This window comes from Pecten maximus, chromosome 14 (genome assembly GCF_902652985.1).
Source record: "Pecten maximus chromosome 14, xPecMax1.1, whole genome shotgun sequence".
Taxonomy (NCBI): domain Eukaryota; kingdom Metazoa; phylum Mollusca; class Bivalvia; order Pectinida; family Pectinidae; genus Pecten; species Pecten maximus.
In genome coordinates this window covers 5,075,598-5,102,908 of record NC_047028.1, presented here as the reverse complement: position 1 = coordinate 5,102,908, position 27,311 = coordinate 5,075,598, and the positions used below count along the sequence as shown (strand labels likewise).

Genomic DNA, 27,311 nt, shown 5'->3' with positions numbered 1-27,311 from the left:
CAAAAGGTATGTTTCAAAACCTCAGTAGACGATGTCAATTTCAATACTAAATTCTACTTCATTTTAAAAGTTACTGAAGTTTAAAGTCTGTGTGATCCGATATTTCCGATAAAAAGATACGAGAAAAAATTCTAACCAGTCTGTATATTATCTCAGATATCTGCTTCACTCGCCCCACGACGTGTTGCATGTAAATTTAGTTTGTGTAGAAAAATCACTACTTCCGGTTAAAAAACGAAAACTACAAGGCACAATATAAAAGCACCGATATGTACAGTGATATCCTGTCGGGAAATAAAATTTATTATCCTCTCTCCTTCTCAGTCAGTAACACTGCCAACTGAGGTGAAACCTAGCAATGCTATAGGACAGGTAGACACGGTAACTAGAAATGAACAAACGCTGATAGAACACGGACTCTAGCTGGAAGATTTTGCCAATTTCACTCTTCCTCGGTACATTTCGGTTTTGTCTTGTGTTGAATGATATACGTTCCTCATGATTCACTATGGAATCTGTGTATGGCCGTCTTCATTTCTTGGAAAAGCATACATAACAAGAAAACCAAGGCGTTCTTTAAATTTTGAATTTGGATCGTTTGCATGGTTCTAATCGGTGTTTGATTTTGCAATTATTAAGTGAGAAATCAGGGTTTGCAAAGAAATGAAGCATGGAAAAACAACCGAATGTTCACGTCGAACAGAATTGTTCAAGACTATTGAATCTTAAAACTACCAAACACTAGGAAAGTTGCAAGAAACAGAGAACTTTAGTAAATAGATTAAAGAAACTGTCTATTTTTGAATACTTTAGATCTTGGTGCAGTGTAAAGATTTTTGGCCCATAAGCAAACCATTTTTCCATAAAAGCGGTCAAATGAGATAATGATATTATTTTGTATAAAACTGACCGTCTTGGCTGATCAAAGCAAAGTGTGTGAAATTTTTAATTCTCATTTTAGTACTGTGGCAGAAAACATAGGGAGAAACATAAAAAAAAACCCATTAATATTGATACCCATGAAAGTGTTGTAAAAATCATGTTCACTTTCCTGTTGATTTTCCCCCACTTTATACTAATGATGCCTCCATGGTTTTATCTTTATCAAAACTCAAAAAGAAGAAAGCCACAGGGTCTACCGGCATATTATATACTGAGTCCATTAGTCCAATGCTTTAGGATCTTCCAAATTGTTCTATTTCCCAATGTACCTTTCCAGATCGTTTGAAGTATGCTGAAGTAACTCCAGTATTCAGGAAAAATGACTCTTTAGATATAAGTAAGTATAGGCCAGTCAGCATACTTCTCAGTATTTCCAAAGTCTTTCAAACATTCTGCATGATCAACTGTCCACCTTTTGCAAAGATACTTTTCATCCTTTTTAGCTGCCTATAGGACTGGATTTGGGTGTCAAACAACTTTGCTGCGCATGCTTGAGGACTGACGACAGGCCTTGGATGGTCACAACCAAGTTGGGGCCATTCTTATTGATCTCTCCAAGGCCTTTGACTGTCTTCAACAGTACTTAATCCCCAGGAAGCTCTCATCTTATGGGGTTTCGACTGAGGCTGTTAGTCTCATGTGTAGCTATATTGGAAACAGGAAGCAGCGAAGGGACTTGGAGGCAACACCAGCGATTGGATGTCTCTCATCAAAGGGGTACCGCAGGGCTCCATCCTCGTGCCTCTTAATTCTAATATTTTTATGAATGGTATTCTTTATTGTACTAAAGAGGCTACTCTGTATGATTATGCAGATGATAATACCTTAGGTTATTTCAGGAGTAACATTCATACCTTGAGAGATCAGGGGTAGAAATTCAGCTAAAACGTATGGTATTCCAGACGAAATACCATAATACAGTGACCCGGTATTCCGCCTGAATATCTGGTATCCCATCTCCGTTCATTGATCAGTACTTGTTTTCTGTCGTATTAAACCAATAAAAGGGTTGTGCATATATTATTCTATTTTATTGCTTACAATAAAAAATAACACATACAGTGGGAGCCGCTTAATATGATATCCTATATGCCACAGAAAAAGATCATAATAATCGATATATTATAATAGTCATTAAGATATTTTACATCTTGTTTAGTGTGTCATAACAGAAAGTGAGTTCTGCCCTATAATATTGTAATCACTAGCCATAAATTGATGTGGAAATACGGGAAGATATTTATACAAATTGATATATTGATAATTAGAATAGCTTGTTCATCGTTTTTGATTTCAGTGTATCAGCAAGTTTAAAACATATTTTACTTTGTCATCGTAATGATCGATCTGCTCTAGAATTCTACTTTAACTTTCAAAAAAAAACTTTGAGCTATCGTTATGCTACATCCTACAGAACGATACTGTAATGTAACAGTCAATACGATGAAAAAAAAACTTTCATTTTAATTTAATACTAATTGTCTTACAATGTATTTAAGACAACACTTTATTACCGCGGATGCTTTGTTTAGACTATTGTTATGAACTGACTGAGTGGAAATGAGATGTGAAAAAATCCCTGGATTGGACAGGTATTCACCTCGGACGATGTAGTTAGCCAGACCTATTGTCCAGGTGTCTCACACGGACAACTTACCTGTATAACCTAATGAAACCCAGTCTAGATAAAGAAAAATATAATAAACGGGACCAAAGATCGGTAATCCGGACGGAATACCAGAGATACGGGGGTTGGTATCCCGAGGAGAAATCTGGTATCCGAGTGACTACGGAATACCACCAATTTTGAGCCTTGTATAAGATCATAACATACACCGTTTTCCCTCAGCCTTGCTTACTTGTTTACTTAACAAGACAGCATAACCGAGTATCACACGGACAGCTCACGTCATCCACAGAGCGCTAAACATTTGGGCGTCATCATTAGATGTCGCCAAACTACAACAATAACATGACGTCATCATACACACTAATGATCAGCGAACAATGTGGGGTAACATTATTGTAACTTATTGTGTTGTTCGATTTAATAGAGTTTGATATAGTTTACCACTTAATACGTTGAATTTGATACCGGCATAATTATTCATGGGTTTCCTGGAATGTTTTATTTTGTTATTATGTGTGTTCATAGTTACTCTCTAAACCATAAATCATAATGTTGGATGTGTTGTACTGTGAACGTTAAACCGACACAAACGGACTACATCCAACACTCATAGAACCAGAAAAGGGTATCTTACGCTTGGTTTGTATATATGGAGGGTATACGAGAATATGTTTATAGATCAAGACACTTGAAAGCGACATCAAAATATACATCAAGGTAAAACAATAATCAGACTCAGATTCATACTCATACATTTATAAACATTACTCTGATGTACAGTGGTAATGTCTGTATAAATTGACTTCAGAAAAGCTCCCAAACCAGATTCCGCTGTGTTTACACCTGTACATAGTTTCTCTACCTACCTATCCATGTCAACAGGTCTGGAGACGGGTTCCCCTCTCGGATACCAAATCCCACAGCGAATCCACAGACTGCCCCTGCGGTAGTCAGAATGAGTATCAAGTTATCCTTCATCCACCGTCCGATGGGAGAGACTTTCCTGTTGGTAGGCATGTTGTTACTGTATCAAGCGCAGGAGTCTTACTGTCCAACGAAGCGTTGAGGTTACAGTATGTATATTGCAGTACGTTGTCAACGTTACTACATACGTACAATGCAATTATATTCCTTTTCGATCACATATATGTTTCCACAAGGCTTTTAATATGACGGTATGTTCAAAACCTCAGTAGACGATGTCAATTTCAATACTAAATTCTACTTCATTTTAAAAGTTACTGAAGTTTAAAGTCTGTGTGATCCGATATTTCCGATAAAAAGATACGAGAAAAAATTCTAACCAGTCTGTATATTATCTCAGATATCTGCTTCACTCGCCCCACGACGTGTTGCATGTAAATTTAGTTTGTGTAGAAAAATCAATACTTCCGGTTAAAAAACGAAAACTACAAGGCACAATATAAAAGCACCGATATGTACAGTGATATCCTGTCGGGAAATAAAATTTATTATCCTCTCTCCTTCTCAGTCAGTAACACTGCCAACTGAGGTGAAACCTAGCAATGCTATAGGACAGGTAGACACGGTAACTAGAAATGAACAAACGCTGATAGAACACGGACTCTAGCTGGAAGATTTTGCCAATTTCACTCTTCCTCGGTACATTTCGGTTTTGTCTTGTGTTGAATGATATACGTTCCTCATGATTCACTATGGAATCTGTGTATGGCCGTCTTCATTTCTTGGAAAAGCATACATAACAAGAAAACCAAGGCGTTCTTTAAATTTTGAATTTGGATCGTTTGCATGGTTCTAATCGGTGTTTGATTTTGCAATTATTAAGTGAGAAATCAGGGTTTGCAAAGAAATGAAGCATGGAAAAACAACCGAATGTTCACGTCGAACAGAATTGTTCAAGACTATTGAATCTTAAAACTACCAAACACTAGGAAAGTTGCAAGAAACAGAGAACTTTAGTAAATAGATTAAAGAAACTGTCTATTTTTGAATACTTTAGATCTTGGTGCAGTGTAAAGATTTTTGGCCCATAAGCAAACCATTTTTCCATAAAAGCGGTCAAATGAGACAATGATATTATTTTGTATAAAACTGACAGTCTTGGCTGATCAAAGCAAAGTGTGTGAAATTTTTAATTCTCATTTTAGTACTGTGGCAGAAAACATAGGGAGAAACATAAAAAAAAAAACCATTAATATTGATACCCATGAAAGTGTTGTAAAAATCATGTTCACTTTCCTGTTGATTTTCCCCCACTTTATACTAATGATGCCTCCATGGTTTTATCTTTATCAAAACTCAAAAAGAAGAAAGCCACAGGGTCTACCGGCATATTATATACTGAGTCCATTAGTCCAATGCTTTAGGATCTTCCAAATTGTTCTATTTCCCAATGTACCTTTCCAGATCGTTTGAAGTATGCTGAAGTAACTCCAGTATTCAGGAAAAATGACTCTTTAGATATAAGTAAGTATAGGCCAGTCAGCATACTTCTCAGTATTTCCAAAGTCTTTCAAACATTCTGCATGATCAACTGTCCACCTTTTGCAAAGATACTTTTCATCCTTTTTAGCTGCCTATAGGACTGGATTTGGGTGTCAAACCACTTTGCTGCGCATGCTTGAGGACTGACGACAGGCCTTGGATGGTCACAACCAGGTTGGGGCCATTCTTATTGATCTCTCCAAGGCCTTTGACTGTCTTCAACAGTACTTAATCCCCAGGAAGCTCTCATCTTATGGGGTTTCGACTGAGGCTGTTAGTCTCATGTGTAGCTATATTGGAAACAGGAAGCAGCGAAGGGACTTGGAGGCAACACCAGCGATTGGATGTCTCTCATCAAAGGGGTACCGCAGGGCTCCATCCTCGTGCCTCTTAATTCTAATATTTTTATGAATGGTATTCTTTATTGTACTAAAGAGGCTACTCTGTATGATTATGCAGATGATAATACCTTAGGTTATTTCAGGAGTAACATTCATACCTTGAGAGATCAGGGGTAGAAATTCAGCTAAAACGTATGGTATTCCAGACGAAATACCATAATACAGTGACCCGGTATTCCGCCTGAATATCTGGTATCCCATCTCCGTTCATTTATCAGTACTTGTTTTCTGTCGTATTAAACCAATAAAAGGGTTGTGCATATATTATTCTATTTTATTGCTTACAATAAAAAATAACACATACAGTGGGAGCCGCTTAATATGATATCCTATATGCCACAGAAAAAGATCATAATAATCGATATATTATAATAGTCATTAAGATATTTTACATCTTGTTTAGTGTGTCATAACAGAAAGTGAGTTCTGCCCTATAATATTGTAATCACTAGCCATAAATTGATGTGGAAATACGGGAAGATATTTATACAAATTGATATATTGATAATTAGAATAGCTTGTTCATCGTTTTTGATTTCAGTGTATCAGCAAGTTTAAAACATATTTTACTTTGTCATCGTAATGATCGATCAGCTCTGGAATTTTACTTTAACTTTCAAAAAAAAACTTTGAGCTATCGTTATGCTACATCCTACAGAACGATACTGTAATGTAACAGTCAATACGATGAAAAAAAAACTTTCATTTTAATTTAATACTAATTGTCTTACAATGTATTTAAGACAACACTTTATTACCGCGGATGCTTTGTTTAGACTATTGTTATGAACTGACTGAGTGGAAATGAGATGTGAAAAAATCCCTGGATTAGACAGGTATTCACCTCGGACGATGTAGTTAGCCAGACCTATTGTCCAGGTGTCTCACACGGACAACTTACCTGTATAACCTAATGAAACCCAGTCTAGATAAAGAAAAATATAATAAACGGGACCAAAGATCGGTAATCCGGACGGAATACCAGAGATACGGGGGTTGGTATCCCGAGGAGAAATCTGGTATCCGAGTAACTACGGAATACCACCAATTTTGAGCCTTGTATAAGATCATAACATACACCGTTTTCCCTCAGCATTGCTTACTTGTTTACTTAACAAGACAGCATAACCGAGTATCACACGGACAGCTCACGTCATCCACAGAGCGCTAAACATTTGGGCGTCATCATTAGATGTCGCCAAACTACAACAATAACATGACGTCATCATACACACTAATGATCAGCGAACAATGTGAGGTAACATTATTGTAACTTATTGTGTTGTTCGATTTAATAGAGTTTGATATAGTTTACCACTTAATACGTTGAATTTGATACCGGCATTATTATTCATGGGTTTCCTGGAATGTTTTATTTTGTTATTATGTGTGTTCATAGTTACTCTCTAAACCATAAATCATAATGTTGGATGTGTTGTACTGTGAACGTTAAACCGACACAAACGGACTACATCCAACACTCATAGAACCAGAAAAGGGTATCTTACGCTTGGTTTGTATATATGGAGGGTATACGAGAATATGTTTATAGATCAAGACACTTGAAAGCGACATCAAAATATACATCAAGTTAAAACAATAATCAGACTCAGATTCATACTCATACATTTATAAACATTACTCTAGTAATAATCAAAATTGATTTTAAAGCCCAAAAAAAATTCCCTGTGTTACACCGTCATGTTTTCTACCATTCCATTCAAATTCGGGGGTTCCCTCTCGATACAAACCCCCAATCCCAATGCCCCCTAGTCGAATGGTTCGTATCCTTCATCCCGTCGTGGGAGGACTTCTGGTTTGGGAGCAATTTTTTCTTCCACGCAGGAGCTTTGTCCGGGTTGGCTTGTATTGCATTCTTGTCAAGTTACTATTACAATGCAATTTTCTTTTCATACTATAATTTTAAGGGTTTTTTGATTTTCAAACCCATAAGATTCATTTTATATAAACTATCTTTTAAAATTCCTGGAATTAAGTTGTATATATTTTAAAAATACGAAAAATTTAAATCTGTTTTATCTGAATTTGTTCTCGAAAGTCGGATTTATTGTGTAAAATCAATTTTGGTTAAAAACAAAACACGGCACAAATAAAATTTTTTGTATTAATTTGGTTGGAAAAAAAAAACCTTTCCCCATAGAACACTGAACTGAGTGAAACCCGCTGGATAAATTAATACTGCTGCCAAGCTGTAAACGGACTTTGGAATTTGCAATTTCATTTTCCCGGGAATTCGTTTGCTTGTTTGAATGAAAACTTCTCATTTTCACAAAAACTCTGTAAGGTTTTGTTTGGGTAATGAAAAAGTTTTTTAAATTTTAATTGGATCTTTGATGGTTCTATCCTTTTGAAAGCAATAAAGGGAAAAACGGGTTTTTCAAAGTGAACTGGAACCCGAATGTTTTAGTGCGATTGTTTCAAGATATGGAATTTTTCAACACTGAAATGCAAAAAACGAGTTGTAAAAGTTCAAAACCCGTTTTTAATACTTTCTTTGGGAAAGATTTTGCCAAACAAACATTTTATAAAGGAATATAATGTAATTTTTTATAATAAACGACCGTCTGGCTACAAGCATTGTGAATTTTTAATTTAGTTGGGAAAACAATGGGAAAAAATTAAAAAAAAACCATTTTTTAACCAGAATTTGAAAACATGTTTTCCCCCTTTTTTCCCCATTTTAATAGTAGGTTTTTCTTTATAAAACCAAAAAAAGTCTCCGGCTATTTATAACAAGCCAAGTTTACTTCAATTGTTTTTCCGCAATGACTTAGGTTTTTAAAATCGAAGTAACCTTAGGAAAAAAATTTAAAATAAGTAAAGGTCAGAACTTCTTAATTTAAAAAATTTTTTGAATTCCCCTTTTCAAGAATTTTCATCCTTTTATGTATGACGGTTGGGGTCAAAAACTTTGCACCGGCTGGCGCCTTGGATGCACAGTTGGGCCATCTATTGCCCATTTACTGTCTTTAAGCTTATCCCCGGGAACTCTATCAGGGTTACTAGGGTTGCTAGTGTAGCATTTAAAAGGACAGGTTGGGGGCAACCCGGGGGTCTCATCAAAGGTCCGCAGGGCTCCATCCCCGTGCTCTTAATTTAAAATTTTATGAATGGTTTCTTATGTACTAAAAGGCCCTTGTTATGCAGTGAAAATTAGGTTTTTCATAAAAACATCCTATGGGGAAATAAAATTTGGTTCCCCGAATACCAATACAGTACCGGTTTCTATATCTTACCCTTTTTAATCAGACTGCTTTGTATTAACAAAAAGGGGTTTTTATTATCTTTTTTGTTAAATAAAATACTAAGTACCTTAATTGAATCTTTGCCAAAAGTCAATAACTATTTAAACAAAGATTTTTTGTTTTGTTGATAAAAAGTGTTCTTTATTTGGTACAAGATATTATTGGAAAACGGGGGGAAAAATTTATAAATTTATTTAAAAAAAACCTGTTTTATTTTTTTACCAGTTTAAACTTTTACGCACAATAAACCTAATTTTATTTAAAAAAATTTAGCTTAGACATTTAAGTCAATACGATGAAAAAACTTATTTAATTATCAAATTTTTACCCTTTTAAATTTTTTCGCGGTTTTTTAAATTTATGAACTAGTAAAAGAAGGAAAAATTATACGGTTCACTACATATTCACCTATTGTCCGGGTCACCAACAACTTTCCTGACTAAAAACCCCGAATAAAAAATAACGGAACCATCGAATGGAGATAAAGATAGGGGTTGTACCGGAAACGGTATGAGAACTAAATCCACCATTTTAGCTTGTATAAATCTAATAACCCTTTTCCCCAAATTGCACGTTTATTACAACCAAAAAGATCAAGGAAGGAAAACTTAAAATTTCTATCTAATGTGCATAAAATCAATTCATCCCATGTAGCCAAGGGAACATTATGTACAGTGTTGTCTTAAGTTGATAGACCCTTATACGTTAATTATCCCATTTTCAGGTCTAATTTATTTTTATTTGTTTCTAAATTATTTAACCATAAACAAATTTTGTCTTTTAAAGACAAAGACACATCCACATCATAAAAGGAAAAGTTCTTCGCCGGGGTTTAATGGAGGTTCAAATTTTAGTAAGACACTAAGGATCAAAAATTCTCGTTAAAAAATCAGACCAGTTCATAAATTTTAAACTTCTTGTGTCATGGGATTCTTAATACTTGAAAGTCCCCACCAATTCGTGTGTTTACCTGTAATGTTTTACACACCGTAAAGTTAAAGGCCCTCTGGTACCAAAACACGAACAAGTGTTTGTAAATGTCAGTTACCTCATCCACCTCCATGGGGCCCTTTTTTTTGTGGTTTTTATAACCAGGTTTAAAGCCCCGAAGGTGAGTTAAATTTATTTGCTACTGTAGGATCTACGTCATCATTTATTTTCTTGATAATCATTTTCCCACTTTAAAAGGGTTGTTTAAAATGAATGATTTAAATAAACACTAAAAAGCATTTGGGCTTGCCGAATTTCCTAAAAAAAGAAAAAATTTTCCAGTGTTAACCCCTCAATTCTTGCCCCACGCCTTTTATGTAATTTTTTTGGAAATCAAATTTTGTAAAAACGAAACTACGGCCCTAAAAGAGTTGACATTACCTTCGGAATAAATTTTTCCTTCTTCCCATAACGCCCCCTGTTGAAACTCAGCATAAGACAGAAGACTGTTAAAAAACTGATGAACCCCCTAGCGAATTTTGGATTTCACTTTCCTGTAATTTTTTTTGTCTTGTTGAATATATGTCCAGATCCATGGATTTTTTCCTCTTCATTTCTTGAAACTAATAAAAAAGGTTTTATTTTTTTTTGAATTCAAAGTGTGATTTAAAATTTTAAACGGGTTGGAAAATAACATGTTAAAAACCGAAGTTTTGAAATGTTGAATCTTAAAACCCAAAAAGAAGTTCAAAACAAGGAACTTAGTAAATATTAAAATGTATTTTAATCTTTAAACTTGGGCTTAAGATTTGGGAAGACCCATTTTTCCAAAGGTAATAGACAATTATTTTATAACTCTCTCAAACATTGAATTTTAATTCTCTTTATACTGGCGAAATAAGAAATTAAAAACCCCTTAAATTTAATGTTAAATTCATATATAGATAACAGACACGCACATCTGTATTATGGACATGTTAATTGTGGTAAGGACAATTTCAACTTACTTGTCTTGGAATGTCTGCAGTATCTACAACAGGAATCGAGAACTGTCTATGTCATTGATAATTCTATTGACATTGCATGTATTCAATAGACATGGTTCTAAATAAGGATATCAATATAACAAATCATCGAATTGAACCCTTCGACAGATCTAACGGTCAAAGACATGGCTGTATTGGTATTTACTTGAGGGAAAATGAATTTATTATACTTTTGTGTACTTCATTTTTGTCATTATTTGTATTATCAACTGATGTACATAATGTAGTGCAGATTCTTGTCGATTATCGATTATGTTGATTAAGTATACATATACGTATCAATGTATCTTATGTTCATTAATTACCGGTCTAGGAAAGTATCATTCTCATATCTTTGTTGTTTAAATTGAAGAAGTAGATTTTAAATGAGACTATATAATTTACAACAGTACTACTCAAGTGAACATACACACCATTTGTGCAAAGTCGTCAGATAATATATGAGTTTTTAGATAATTAATTAATTGGTTTGGATCATATAACAATATCCTGAGTATGATACGTATACAAATAAAATTAGATAAGAAGGACGTCTGTTACTTAATGATTTGAAATATTGACATATTCTAATCATTTCCTCTCTTTATCGTCACGACATTATGACAACCTCCAACCAGACCGGACCCCAACTATCAATCTAGACACGACAAGGTAATTATGTCTTCATTGCCTAGTAATAGCATTTCCTCGTGCCTAATAATAGCATGTTCTCATTGCCTAATAATAGCATGTCCTCATTGCCTAATAATAGCATGTCCTCATCGCCTAATAATAGCATAATAGCATGTCCTCATCGCCTAATAATATCATGTCCTCATCGCCTAATAATAGCATGACCTCATTGCCTAATAATAGCATGTCCTAATCGCCTCATAATAGCATGTCCTCATTGCCTAATAATAGCATGTCCTCATCGCCTCATAATAGCATGTCCTCATTACCTAATAATAGCATGTCCTCATCGCCTAATAATAGACCATCTGATTACTGCTTAGGATGATCATGTACGTACTCTTGATCAATGATTTATAATTTACTGTTGCCTTACCAGCCTCTCTAATTATGTTGTTAATGCTGTATATTATTACAACGCAGAGACAAATTACTACCAGTCTGCCATCATATCAGAGTGCCAAAATGTTCATTATGTTACGGTTAAGGTGAAGTCATGCTTTGAATTTGTATTACATGTATACAAACAAATGACGACCGTCTTACATTTACTTGTAATACTGACTGATAGTAAAAGTTCTTTATGTTTTGAAATAGTTTATGGTTTACATGATATAATCCTAAATACACAATGTTTACATGCATTGTTTAATATCTAAATAAAATTTCACTTTCAGAGACAATGTATACCTCATATTTACGTAAGCGGTATCATAGTACATTGTATGCATTGCATTGTTGACATACATATGTTGGCTGATAGAATACTGATTATGGCATAAAATACTGATTATAAATACAGTCTTTGACTACTTTATTGTATACAGAGATTGTGAGAGTTTATTTTACAACCCATTCCTTTGTTTAATATATCTATATTTAATATTTACATTCATATAATTTCTTTTCTTTTTTAATGAAGCAAAATTACGTTTGAATTTCCTACTTATCGTATAAATGACGTCAGTAATGTCAAGCCCTAGAACAGTCTAATTTTCGAGAAGACATGATATAGTTGCTCGTGTCAACACAAATGCAGCTTTATTGTATGTTTCGCATTTGTGTGTAAGCATCGTAAAATGCTCACAATTGTATGATTTCTGATTGTTTAAATTCAGACAGTTTTCTGTGCATTGATATACCGTTATCACTTAGAAGTGATACGGCTTTGAGCTAGCATTGCAACGGAAACGCTCATGTTTCTATCGACTGGATTTACATTATTTCCACAATATCAATTATTACATTCTAAATGAAGGCGTTCTCATCGTAGGTGACAACAATTCCATGGCTGTTTCATTCGAAACAGATTCCATGTCAAATCTATGATGGCTGATTTCCACCATGTCGCAAAGGTGCTACCGCCATGCGGAACGACAGTGCGCCATGCTACATACATGTACGTGAAGGAAGACCTATATGTCGGACTGTAACTTGTACTCCCATATTATTGTAAATACAAGTCGGACGTCGCATGAAATAATACAGAGACAATAAATATCAACTGACAATTTATTATACATTTGTAAGTACATCTCTGGCTGGCCATTTATCATAATAAACGATTTGATAACAATGCTCATTAATAGAGCTGTATGCCCACCTTTCTTTAAACATGAAAAAATAAATAAACAACAATTGATATATTCTCAGATAATTGCTACCTGTAACAATAACCAATATATACTTAAGTATATATATTTGTATATTACAACAGCGTTATATTTGACTGATCTTTGAAGTATTTGTGCTGATCATTATTAACATAAAACAACCTATTGTTTTATTAACATGGAGAAACCTAAGGATTTTCTTGATTTGATCACTACGAGTTCGTAGTATCTGAGAGGTTTTCAACTCAGATGTCTGTACTGAAGTATTATAAAACACAGTTTAATTCATTTCGTTGAAAAATAAACGATCTGTTTTTATTCCTATATTTCATTATCATTTCAATACTAAGCAATAAGTAGGCTGGGAATCCTTTTAACTGTTTGATTATGGACATCAACGGGAGACAACTCTTATCGTCTACAAAAAGTATATTACGGTGTAGTGTCCTTACATCAATCCAAACGGGTGTTGTTTTTCTTCTTTCCATGATATTTCAATAGATATTAAACTCGGCATGTGTTGGTCCTGGATACACTATTCTGATCATTTCGTCATTTTTCTTTTCTGTGACTTTTTATCTTATAATTGCATTAAAGTTTGCTTTTGAAAGCCATGTCGTATGTTCCTTATTGAAATACACGTGTATTGTATTTCATTTCCTTTAATAAAAAATGTCATATTACGCAATGATGTAGCAATATTTAAATGCACAATAGATTAATTTGCAAAATATCTCTTCCGATTCTTGTTTGTGTGAGATAAGTATGAAATTGTTTTCTTTTGAGGGTTTGAATAAACAATACAAGGAGGTTATAGTATACTTTTCCTTATTTAGAACATAAAGGATACACACCTATTCAGACTTATAATCTATAAATTTAGGTATTATTCGAAATGCTAAACCGTTTTAACTGCCAAACCATGGATTCAAATTGATCACCTTAATATTTATTACTAGAATACATATTTATGTTTGCAAGGTATATAGATAGTCCGTATGTAAACAGAAGCACTTGTCTTTACCACACACACGTACAGACATCTACTTAAATATGCATACAAAACAAGACACGTTTACATATAAAACACTCACACATACACACACACACATTTTATATAATCATGTGGAGTAGAATAATTAAAAACTGATATGTACAATTATTGATGTTTGGTTACAAATCCACTCCTTAAATATTCTATAACGATTTAATTAATACACACACATCGCCGAAACACATGTTCTCACACTCTTATCACACTTTTATTGAATAATCACACACAGACAAGTACATATGCGCAAACATATCTTATATAATCATTCTAATTCTTAAAAAGGCGATCGTATCGTGTACAAATAAAACCAACAAAATGCGCTCTGTTAGCTACTCAAAGCTAACAATATACTTACACGTTTATCACAATAGCAGATATTACCGAATATTAACATTATAAAACATATTCACAACAGGACAATTTGTGAAAAAAATATATCTGTACCTTTGGTTATGTAAGAATTATATATTACATAGTACTGACCAGCATGACCGATATAAATAAAATGTCGACCGTTTTCGTTTTCTGAGGTCCAAATGGTTTGACCTTATAAGTTTAAATTATAATAATTTTTGTGCGAGTTTTGACTTCCATGACCTTTACTAATATTGCAAGGTCTGTCAATGTTACATACAACTACTAAATACTGAACCGGTTTGTCGGCACGAGCTGGCCCTACTTGGCCATCTTACATCTGTAGATATACTTTAAAGCACGTAATTTTACATCAATGTAATGACCGCTCTAGCGTTTCATATTCGACACTTTTTTACCACACTGCCTTCAGATACAATTTGAATATGTTAAATGCTGGTCGTACACCAGTGAAACCAGACATCTTATCATGTACATGTAATCGTACCAGTATCAGTGCATGATATATATGAACTGGTCGTACTTGCTTTCAGAAACTGGTTTGTTGACGGCAGAAACACATCGAAGTTTATGTCATCTTTCCATTTTAAGTATCCAATGCTGGTATATAAAGTATTCATTACAAACCTATGATAATATACACGATATAAAGATCTGCCTCATCAGTGTCTGGATTTCACAGTTTTTGTCTTTACGAAAGAATCTCAAACAACTTAGCGTACAGTAAGTGGGCCAAACACCACTAGCTTATATGTGACCGAGGTAGCTTGGAGACATTCTTGGGCTTTATCTTCTCAGGCGAGTTAGAATTCCACTTTGAATCCCTAACATGTCTGTAACACCAGAAAAGTGATCGGCAGATCACGACGTAGAGTTGGATGTGGACGGATCAGAGGAATCCAATGTCCAGCGAATGCCGTGTCTGCAACTGAATTATCAACAAATGAGGTGTTTATTAGTAAGCGAAGGCAGATGGTAACAGAACGGAGGGCAAAGACGGAGCCTCACTCATAGACGAAAGAGATGAAATGATATAGATAAAAGGACAAAGGATGAAGGTGATAATACACAGAAGAAAAGAATAGTGACAATGCTGAATGCAAAGATGGAGTTTCAGCAGATGAAGACGGAAAAAAACATTGAACAGAATGATCAAGATATAGATGAATGGTCGGCAAACGAGCTTAAAGACTGGGATTGAATCAATGACGAAACAGATGAAGGAGATATTGATGACGACACGGAAGAAAGGTCAACAGATGATGACATTGACGGAGAAACAACAATTGATGAAACAGTTGGAGACATAGATGATTGCAAAGATGAAAGATCGACAGATGATATCATTAACGGGAGTAACATCGGTTGATGAAACAGATTGAGGAATTGATGCCTGAAAAGATGAAAGATCGACAGATGATGTCATTGACGGAGTAACACCGATGGAAGAAATAGTCGAGGACATGGATGAAGACATTGATGAAGGATCAACAGACGACGTCATCGACGGAGAAACAATGTCGGATGATACAGAAACAGACATTGATGAAGAGATAGATGAATAATCGATAGATGACGTCATTGAAGAAGAAACATTGGCAGAAGAAATAGTTGAGGATATGTATGAAGACATGGATGAAAGATCAACAGATGTCGTCATCGACGGAGATATATCGATGGAAGAAAGAGATGACTGATCGACAGATGACGTCATGGACGAAGACACATCGACGGACGAAATTGATGAGGACATGGATGATGACATAGATGAAAGATCAACAGATGACGTCATGGACGGAGACACATCGATGGAGGCAATATGTGAGGACATGGATGAAAGCATAGATGTCTGATCGACAGATGACGTCATTGATGGAGAAACATCGACAGAAGAAATATATAAGGACATTGATGAATGATCTATAGATGACGTCATTGATGGAAACACATCGACAGAAGAAATAGATGAGGACATGGATGATGACATAGATGAAAGGTCGACAGATGACGTTATTGATGGAGAAATATCGACGGATGAAAGAGATGAGGACATGAATGATGACATAGATGAATGATCTACAGAAGATGTCAATGACGGAGACATGTCGACGGAGGCAATAGATGAGGACATGGATGATGACATAGATGAAAGATCAACAGATGACGTCATGGACGGAGACACATCGATGGAGGCAATATGTGAGGACATGGATGAAAGCATAGATGTCTGAACGACAGATGACGTCATTGATGGAGAAACAGCGATTGATGAAATAGATAAGGACATTGATGAATGATTTATAGATGACGTCATTGATGGAAACACATCGACAGAAGAAATAGATGAGGTCATGGATGATGACATAGATGAAAGGCCGACAGATGACGTTATTGATGGAGAAATATCGATGGATGAAAGAGATGAGGACAGGGATGATGACATAGATGAATGATCTACAGAAGATGTCAATGACGGAGACATATCGACGGAGGCAATAGATGAGGACATGAATGAAGACATAGATGACTGATCGACAGATGACATCATTGATGGAGAAATATCGACGGATTGAATAGATGAGGACATTGATGAAAACATAGATGAATGATCTACAGATGACGTCATTAATGGAGACACATCGACAGAAGAAATAGATGAGAATATGGATGATGACATAGATGAATGACCTGCAGATAACGTCATTGATGGAGAAATATCGACGGAGGCAATAGATGAGGACATGAATGAAGACATAGATGACTGATCGACAGATGACATCATAGATGGAGAAACATCGACTGAAGAAATAAATGAAGACATTGATGAAGACATTAATGAATTATCTACATATGACGTCATTGATGGAGATACATCGACGGAGGAAATAGATGAGGACATTGATGAAGACATAGATGAATGTTCTAATGATGACGTCATTGATGGAGACACATGGACAGAGGAAATAGATGACGACATTGATGACGACATAGATGAATGTTCTAATGATGACGTCATTGATGGAGACACATCGACAGAAGAAATAGATGAGGACATGGATGATGACATAGATGATTGATCGCCAGATGACGTCATTGATGGAGAAATATCGACGGATGGAATAGATAAGGACATTGATGAAGACATAGATGAATGATCTAGTGATGACGTCATTGAGGGAGACACATCCACAGAAGAAATAGATGAGGACATTGATGAAGACATAGATGAATGATCTACTGATGACGTCATTGATGGAGACACATCCACAGAAGAAATAGATGAGGACATTGATGAAGACATTGATGAATGATCAACAGATGGCGTCACTGACGGAGACACCTCGACAGACGAAAAAGATGATGACATTGGTGAAGAAATGGATGATAGATCAACAGATGACGTCATTGACGGAGACATATCGATGGAAGAAAGAGATGCAGACATTGATGAAGACATAGATGAATGGTCGACAACTGACGTCATCGACGGAGACATATTGACGGAAGAAAACGATGAGGACATGGATGAAGACAAAGATGAAAAATCAACAGACGAAGTCATTGACGGAGACATATCGACGGAAGACAAAGATGAATGTACAAGAGGTGACGCCATCGACGGAGATATATCGACGGAAGAAATGGATGCAGGTATTGAAGACGGCATAGATGAAAGATCGACAGATGACGTCATTAATGGAGACATATTGACGGAAGAAAAAGATGAGGACATGGATGAAGACAACGATGAAAAATCAACAGACGAAGTCATTGACGGAGACATATCGACGGCAGAAATAGATGAGGACATGGCTGAAGACATAGATGAATAATCAACAGATGACGTCATCGACGGAGAAATATCAACGGAAGAAATAGATGAGGGCATAGATGAAGACATAGATGAGTGATCGACAGACGACGCCATTGACGGAGAAATATCAACGGAAGAAATAGATGAGGACATTGAAGACATAGATGAATGGTCGACAACTGACGCCATCAACGTAGACACATCAATGGAAGAAATAGATGAAGACATTGATGAAGACAAAGATGAAAGATCAACAGATGACGTCATTGATGAAGTCAAATCGACTGAAGAAATAGATGAGGACATGGATGAAGACAAAGATGAAAGATCAACAGATGACGTCATTGATGAAGTCATATCGACTGAAGAAATGGATGAGGGCATTAAAGGAGGCATAGATGTAAGATCGACGGATGACGCAATTTGCGGGGAAACATCAACGGAGGAAACAGATAAAGACGATGATGAATGATCGACAGAGGACACCGTCGACGGAGAAACAATTGATGAAGCAGATGGTGAAATTGAGGAAGACATAGATGATTGATCAACAGATGACGATGATGAAGAAACAACAAGAGATGAAACAAGTGAGAAGACTGATGAAGAGAAAGATGAAGCTTCAACAGATGTTGATAAAGACGAAGACGAAACAGAGGAAAGAGATGTTGATACTGGCATAGAGGAATGATCTAAAGCGGAGGTCATAGATGGAGACATTGATGGAGACATAGAAGATGTTTCGACCGGAGACGAAACAGATTGAGAATCAAATAATGAAGAAACTGACGAAGGATTTATTGATGAAGAAGTAGAAAGCATTTCAGCTGATGGGGAAATATATGGAGTTTCAACCGACACAGAGGAAATGGAAGCGGAAACAGACAGCGATTGCATAGATGAAATAGATGAAACTGTTGACAGAGAATCAACTAATGAGGTTGACGATAACGAAGAAGAAACTAAGGAAGGATAAATTGACACGGACATTGATGACATTGAAATTGCCTCAGTCGAAGATACAGCTGTCGCTGACGACGTCAAGGCTTGTGCAGCTGATGATGACGTTACCGCTACAACAGTAGAGGATGGTGTCGAAACTGCATCTGTCAATGATGACGTTAAAACTTCAGCTACCGAGGATGATATGGACGCCACAGGTTCTGATGAAGTCACAACCGCTGGAGACGATGATACAGATTCTGCGGCCATTGTTGATGTCGATGCAACAGCTGTAGATGATGGAGTTGCAACTATTTCTGAAGTAGATGTCGTTGAGACTTCAGCTACCGATAAGGATGTCGTTGATGGAACAACTTCAAGTGACGAAGATGAATCTACACTTGCAGCTAAGGACGTTGAATCTACATCTGACGATAACGAAGACGTTAAATCTGCAGTGGCCGGTGCCGAAGTTGAATCGATAACTGAAGGTGAAGATGACGCAGATGCCGACGTAGGCGTAGGTGTTACAGAAACATTGCTGACCGTTGAAACGAGTGTTTGGACTGCTGTCACAGAAAGTGTAGTTCCACTTAACACAATGACCGTCAGAGAGGTCGGATTCGTAAAGACCACATTACCGGAACCAAAACCAGTTTGGCCATTACTGGCAATTGACTGCGAGAATTGCTGTTCCAACACGGTCGGATTTGGATCAGTAACGTAGAACACTCTGTACTTTACTATCACGCTCCCTTGTCTGAAACAATCAAGACAATAGTATAAATTAGTATTTATTAGGATGTCTTTAAAACTCAACATCAGTGCTGTAGGGGCCTTAAATAGGGCGACATCAAGCATTTAATTATGAATTTATAGGGCAAGGATAACTACTCCCTTCATGATACTTTATAAGTTCCTGTGTTTTAAGGAATTAAACAGTTAGCACAATAGCGTAATTATGCATTGAATATATTTTGCTTGTCAAAAGAGTTTGTCATGACGTCAATAACTTTCTTAACAATATACATGAAATGTTCTTTAATAAAGTGAGGCAATTACAGAACTTAAGTCAACCAGTAAACCCCTGTACAATGCCGATGGGTGATAATTAGACTAACAGTATCCAAAGCACAACACAGGGGTGATGACGGAACTTATGTAAACCCCAGTATAATACAGGAGGTATAAAGTAACTTATGTAAACCCCAGTATAATACAGGAGTGATGATGGAACAGTATAATGCATTAGTTATAAAGTAACTTACGTAAAGCCCAGTACAACACAGGAGTTATAAAGTAACTTACGTAAAGCCCAGTACAACACAGGAGTGATAAAGTAACTTACGTAAAGCCCAGTACAACACAGGAGTGATAAAGTAACTTACGTGAAGCCCAGTACAACACAGGACTTATTAAGTAACTTACGTAAAGCCCAGTACAACACAGGAGTTATAAAGTAACTTACGTAAAGCCCAGTACAACACAGGAGTGATAAAGTAACTTACGTGAAGCCCAGTACAACACAGGAGTTTTAAAGTAACTTACGTAAAGCCCAGTACAACACAGGACTTATTAAGTAACTTACGTAAAGCCCAGTACAACACAGGAGTTATAAAGTAACTTACGTAAAGCCCAGTACAACACAGGACTTATTAAGTAACTTACGTAAAGCCCAGAACAACACAGGAGTTATAAAGTAAATTACGTAAAGCCCAGTACAACACAGGAGTGATAAAGTAACTTACGTGAAGCCCAGTACAACACAGGACTTATTAAGTAACTTACGTAAAGCCCAGTACAACACAGGAGTTATAAAGTAACTTACGTAAAGCCCAGTACAACACAGGAGTGATAAAGTAACTTACGTGAAGCCCAGTACAACACAGGAGTTTTAAAGTAACTTACGTAAAGCCCAGTACAACACAGGACTTATTAAGTAACTTACGTAAAGCCCAGTACAACACAGGAGTTATAAAGTAACTTACGTAAAGCCCAGTACAACACACGAGTGATAAAGTAACTTACGTAAAGCCCAGTACAACACACGAGTGATAAAGTAACTTACGTAAAGCCCAGTACAACACAGGAGTGATAAAGTAACTTACGTGAAGCCCAGTACAACACAGGAGTGATAAGTGTCTCGGAATGGAGAGGTTGGAGCTTTCTGGATGGCTGCAATCTGTTAACAAATACAGAAAATGGTATTTGATGTTGGTTAACGAGTGCCACCAAGTCTCCTAATTACAAGGATTGAATCCAGTAAAGAATGGTGCAACTGATTTCGACAGTGTGTTCAATTAGCAGGATTATCAAAATATGTTGACATTACTTATTCAAATTGTTACAAATGCTACTTACAGCTGCACAGAAGTCTTCTACTGCCTGTTTGTACGCCACAGAATTTGGGTCATTCAGGGCAGCCGAAAAATTCCTATTAGCCATAGTAAGACTCCCTTCCAATACCGCTAAAGCAAAAACATGCATAAACTATACATATAATTGTAAACGTATCGATACATCTATATATAATTACCATTCTAAACATACAAAATATAATGTTCATATTTGGCATCAGGCTGAAAGGGAAGCATATGCTACGTTTAACAAAATTATCGGGAATATTATTTCTTTATTGTTTGATAACATAAATCTGCATTGAATGTCCTAGTGTGTATGAAGCAGCACTGGTTAAGAGAAACCACACAAATTCAATGTTCCTTTGCAATTATCCTTTATCCAAGATTATCCGTTTATCCAAAATATCCTCTTTACCCAAATTATCATACATTCAAGATTATCCTTTATCCAAGATTATCCTATAAAAATTATCCGATCAAAAACTAGCCTTATTGATGGGTCGCACCTCCCATTTAACATCTGTTTAGACCCATTTTCATGACTTCAGGATTTTTATACTGAGCAGTTCTAGGTGGATAAAAAGTATTTACACCTATTCGATTAACTTGATGTATTCCTGACTCTCCCCTGCCACCACCCTGCTCTGTTTGTTTTGTTCGTGGCTTTCGGAGCTATGAGGATGTAAGTCATCATAAACAAACAAGCAAACGTTTGGAATATCTTATGGTAATGCCAGTGGTCGTAATATGTTCTAAATTAATTGACATTAAAAGTTATTGAAAGATAATGAGGTCGTTTTAGAACCGTGGATAATTGATGTGGATGGCAGCTTACCTTGAGGTGATGGGGTAACGGAACTGGACTGTGACTGTGATACTGTAAATAAAATAATAGTCATTAGAAACTTAATTATATTACGTCGAAGAACATGCAAGATTTAAACATCATCTCATTTGTTTCATAATAAGATATTAGTCTAGAACAGTTTAGTTACAATGTTTATACAGTATCCTTTACAATGTATTACATTTTATCCTCCGATTGAACTATGAATTGAATGGATCTGATCTGATGTGATCGGTTGATTAATACACATACAATGAGATCACCTAGGTTTATAATGTTAAGCTGGCCACACAGACCTTAATCCATCAAGTGGTTTCTGCTGTAATGGTGAAGAAATCATATAACCACTAAAGTTTAGTTTTTACTTTAATTAAGGTGGACATGAAATGACAGCATCTAAATGTTGTTTTAACTTGGCTCAACATTCCTAAGTTAGCTAGACCATATCTAGGCCACTGAGGATTGATTTGATGGTACGCCTGTTGTACTTACATATCACGGCTAGCACGATTGACGCTACAACGACGCCAATGAAGCTCATTACAAGTAAAACACAAAGAACAAGTCGACAGGTCGACGAATCCGGTTTTTTCTCTCCCGTGTAGTCACTTCCGGAGTCGTGATCAGGTCTGTGTTTGTTGCGGAGCCACAAGCGGGGATCTGTCCCGATAACCAGTTCCTCTCGTGGCGCCATGTGAAAGTTGTAAGCCCCATAGCTATCGATGGGATCGAAAACATTATCGTATGCTAATACGGGATCACTATATTTTCCATTTCCGTTTCCATTCCCATTTCTGGATTGTTCCTCCAAACGACTTGTACTTCCGGAATACATTGAAGTTAAACGTGGCCACTGCAAAATAAAGATATCTTTAAGATATGCGAATGGTTGAACGGACAACTTTGGTCCTAGCCTGATTAACTACAGTAAAAGCAAAGAATTGCGCCGGACAAGGATACATTGAAGTTTAACTGTAAACAATGAAATTCACAGTTTACACATTTCAGAATGTATAGAACACCTATCTAGAGAATCCTTATACCACGAGAAGCTGTGGAGTGTTGAGCTGAAGTACCCTGAAGCGTTTTCAGATATATCTATAGACCACCTCGTTTTGTTATCGTAAGGTGGTTAGTGAAGGTGTGATGAATGGCACGTGATATGATTTACTTTAGTAAATATACCAACTATGAACGACAGAAAAAGTGCTAAATAGTAATGAAATAACATTGATAACTTGTCACCAAAAGTTTTACAACTGAGGGTTTCTATGTTAAATTACAATGATTCTTATTGCAAAAATGCATCACTATTGTGAAATGCATTTCTTCCGGATGTCTGCACCCTGGAAATTCATTATGAAAATCCTTTTTTTGCTTATTGGTATTTAAAAAGTTTTTCTATTTTTTTCTAGAATATTTGAACAGGATACTTTCCCTAATGTTTCACGCATAGTTTGAGCACTTGTATAAGATCTACATACATAAATGTAGATGACTGTGAACAAAGCATCATTGTTGTGTAGTCATGTTCCTATTATATATCAGTTAAACTGATTACTCTATAAAATTCATTCAGTAGGCCGTGTAAAGAAGATATTACAGATCCAACGACACCAATATCTCCGCTTATTTTACAGGCACTCTTATAAAATGTTTACTCAAGGCAGATTTTTGTTACTGAACATATAGCTCGTCTCCTTCAAAATGACACAGAATAGTCGAATCATTGACCAAGTAGCATGTAACATAAGGATTGATTGATGTGTCATGTGTAGTGATTTTCTATACACATGATATAATGAAAAGCGTACTATTTCCTAGCTTCCCAAATAAGTAGTGTTCTTTTTTGTGATATCTGCACTCGTTCTTTCGGATCCTTTTTTTATATCATTGGTTCGATTTAACGAAACCATCTTCTCCGCTGTATTAATGTTTTTTGTTTCATAGAGGATTATTTTCATGGCAGATATTTTGTTAATATTCCAATTCTATGTAAACGGTCAGTTGGAATTAGGTTCCGGATTTTCGTCGTTTTAATATTATTTTTTCTTTTCCCTCTTACATCAAAAAACTTTTTAAAAAAAATGAAAACGTTAGTAAGTTGGATGGAGCCACGTTTCTGTAAGATAAACATCGTGATATGCTGAAATACATACATGATATGTATAGGTATGGTAATGAATCGAGATAAAATCTCTATCAACATTTAACAGCTACGTATAAATAGGTGTTTCCAACCGTAACATGTACCCGGCTATAACAACCTTTATGTTATGTACCGTACAATGTTATGAGGTGTAGTTTATAACCACAGACATGAAAGAAATTTATTAATTAAACATATTTTTATAGAAATTCGTCTTGATATCATTTTTTAAGTTTCCCGTTTCAGTTTTATAGTTGTAAAAAATTATAAACGTAGAACATTCAGCAATGTGGATTTTTTGTTTTAAAACAATGATATGACTAGTTTAAATTTAACAAAGTTAAAACAACTTTGATTAGTATCGAATGGTATAATGTCATTCCGCATTTTATTTAATAACAAATTGGAAAACATACGCAAGAAAATTGTAAAAAAAAAAATGAAAATTTTAAAAACATAACAATAAGATAAAAAAAACATTTTCGCACAGTACCAACTTTTGGAATTTAAATCCTGTTTGATAAATAGTTTGTAGCCGATCACAATTGAAAATGAATTCTCTATTTACGTAATCTGAACTCATTTGCTCTTGAAATTACCCCCAAATGACGGATAGGTTCTTCATTTACAATAGTGATAGGGTAATATCTTAGGGCAGTAGATGGAGATAAAGATGTCCAATATCTCAGACCTGTAATTAAGGTACATACCTGTTGGCCATTTAAACACCTGATAACACAGACATCCTACTCACCTCCATTACAAACCGTGGTCGGTATCTATCATACCAGTAATAAGCCATCCTTCCTCACTAATATCAAATATCAATATTAAAGTAATGTAATCACAACATCAATACACAGTCGAAATGGTTATTCTCCTCATCAATAAACAGGTAAGTCGAAATGTTGTATTCTCCTTATCGTCAATAAACAGGTAAGTCGAAATATTGTATTCTCCTTATTATCAATAAACAGGTGAGTCGAAATATTGTATTCTCCTTATTATCAATACACGGGTAAGTAGAAATGTTGTATTCTCCTTATCATTTAGAATCAACCACTTCACCAATAGTCCAGTGCATTGTGCATGTCTCTACTGGCCAGTAATGTATGACACTATGGAAGGCGTTACGCCCGAAATGACCTCTGCCCAGTGGCACCAGTTTCGATCTACTGGTCAGTTAGACTGTTAATGACACCCATTAAGTGAAGCATGTCTGAAATGGTCGCTGTATGACTACCAACAGCATGGGCCGGTGTGTTTGGTATGTGTACGCCCTACTGATGTGATATCGACATGGTTATCTAGTAGATCACCTTTATACTAACACTACACGCCCGTATTTGTAAGTGTAAGACGAGCTACATTTCAGCTAGCGTCACATCAGAATACTAATGCTAGCCCGTCGTCATTCATCACCTTTCCGTTAAAAGCACGCCCTTAAATACTTTTCTTTTAAACTCACGAATAACATTTTTTAAATGACGAGAATCCATTATATTTCAATTCATGAATATTTTTTGTAGGAAATGTCACTGAAACAATCTATTATTTCTAAGTAGTGAATGTTTTATGTAATGATCCCATATTAAGGCAATAAATATATGCCGATAAGACAGGTGCGTTTAGCGGTTTTATGCAAAACCTCAGGGGGAAATTACATCACTCTGGAAACCTCTGAATGTCAGCTCCAGACAACATTAAACAGTAAAACTGATTTAACACGTGTATGCATGAGATTACACGTGTCGTAGTTCTAGCTCAATCACTCAATTAGTATTTAATTAATGTCAAATATATTAAATGTCTAGATCAATATGGTTTTGATTTCAATATACTTGTGTTAGGACAGACCATAAGATGAAAGTACTTTTCTATTGTGTGACATAAGTATAGCCTTTTGTTTGTCGTGTCTAGTGGTGTCAGGGAGACACTATGTATCATACCAATGTTATATATAGAGAGCTTATATAGGTTTTGCCTGGCGCCCTATTCATTAACGTTTGTTCAAATGAAATTACAATAGTGACATATTTTAAATCAACAAAAACAAGCGCATGCCTCATAGTTCCCACGTAAACTACATCATTTAAATCAAAACACATCTAGGATTACATGTACACATCATTTAATTTACATTAAACAATGCCTTAATATATGTAATAGTATATTCATCAAAGTTGACACGTCAATATTTAATTATTGTCAATTCTTAGATCTACATTATGTAGGTATCAGTGATATTTATAGTTTATTGAATTTTGTAATCTATCAAGGGATGTAGAAACACTTTTCAAGAACTGTAAACACACTTCGGTAGTTTGGACTGTATCCACTTTTTACCCATAGACATACATATGGTGTTTCCTGATAGGCATTGAACTATTCCCGAATCATACAAATGGCTTCAATCACTTTAATACAAGATTGATATTGGAGCGTGTAATACCTGCAAATACCGCCAGTATAAAACCTGACACGTTTTATCTGTGAGCGTTTTTGTTATTCTATTAGGGTGTTGTACTTATGCTTGATACCTCATCAAAATGTCGTTAATTTAAACCGAATTTAGTCGAAACTTCCGTATAACATATATTGGCTTATAATGCATTTTCCGCATGTGTTTACACGTGATACTTGTGATTGTTTCATCATCTTATCCACCCGTTCTGGCCTTCCTTACAAAATAATGCTTCACACCTTCGCTACATATGTACTTCTCAGAAATACCCCTTTAACTCGAAATCACGTGATTGTTCGGCTCTCGTAAGATATTTATGGAATGTATATCGTTGTCCTAG

General features: G+C 35.6%; 1 protein-coding gene across 2 annotated transcripts in view; it reads right to left on the bottom strand.

The window, feature by feature from the left end:
* Positions 1-14,206: 14,206 nt before the first annotated feature.
* Positions 14,207-27,311, bottom strand: part of LOC117342096 (chitinase-like protein PB1E7.04c) — a 33,390-nt gene continuing 20,285 nt past the window's right edge. The window contains exons 1-6 of one of the 2 annotated variants that reach the window (XM_033904088.1): positions 25,262-25,689; positions 22,851-23,211; positions 22,347-22,388; positions 21,513-21,619; positions 21,260-21,333; positions 14,207-19,911 (exon numbers count right to left, since the gene is read on the bottom strand). In XM_033904088.1, coding sequence (XP_033759979.1) covers positions 15,648-19,911; positions 21,260-21,333; positions 21,513-21,619; positions 22,347-22,388; positions 22,851-23,211; positions 25,262-25,309 — 4,896 coding nt within the window. In that variant the 5' untranslated portion in view covers positions 25,310-25,689 and the 3' untranslated portion in view covers positions 14,207-15,647. Of the gene's footprint in view, positions 19,912-21,259; positions 21,334-21,512; positions 21,620-22,346; positions 22,389-22,850; positions 23,212-25,261; positions 25,690-27,311 lie in introns of those variants that run through there. The other variant, XM_033904089.1, reaches the window with a different exon arrangement.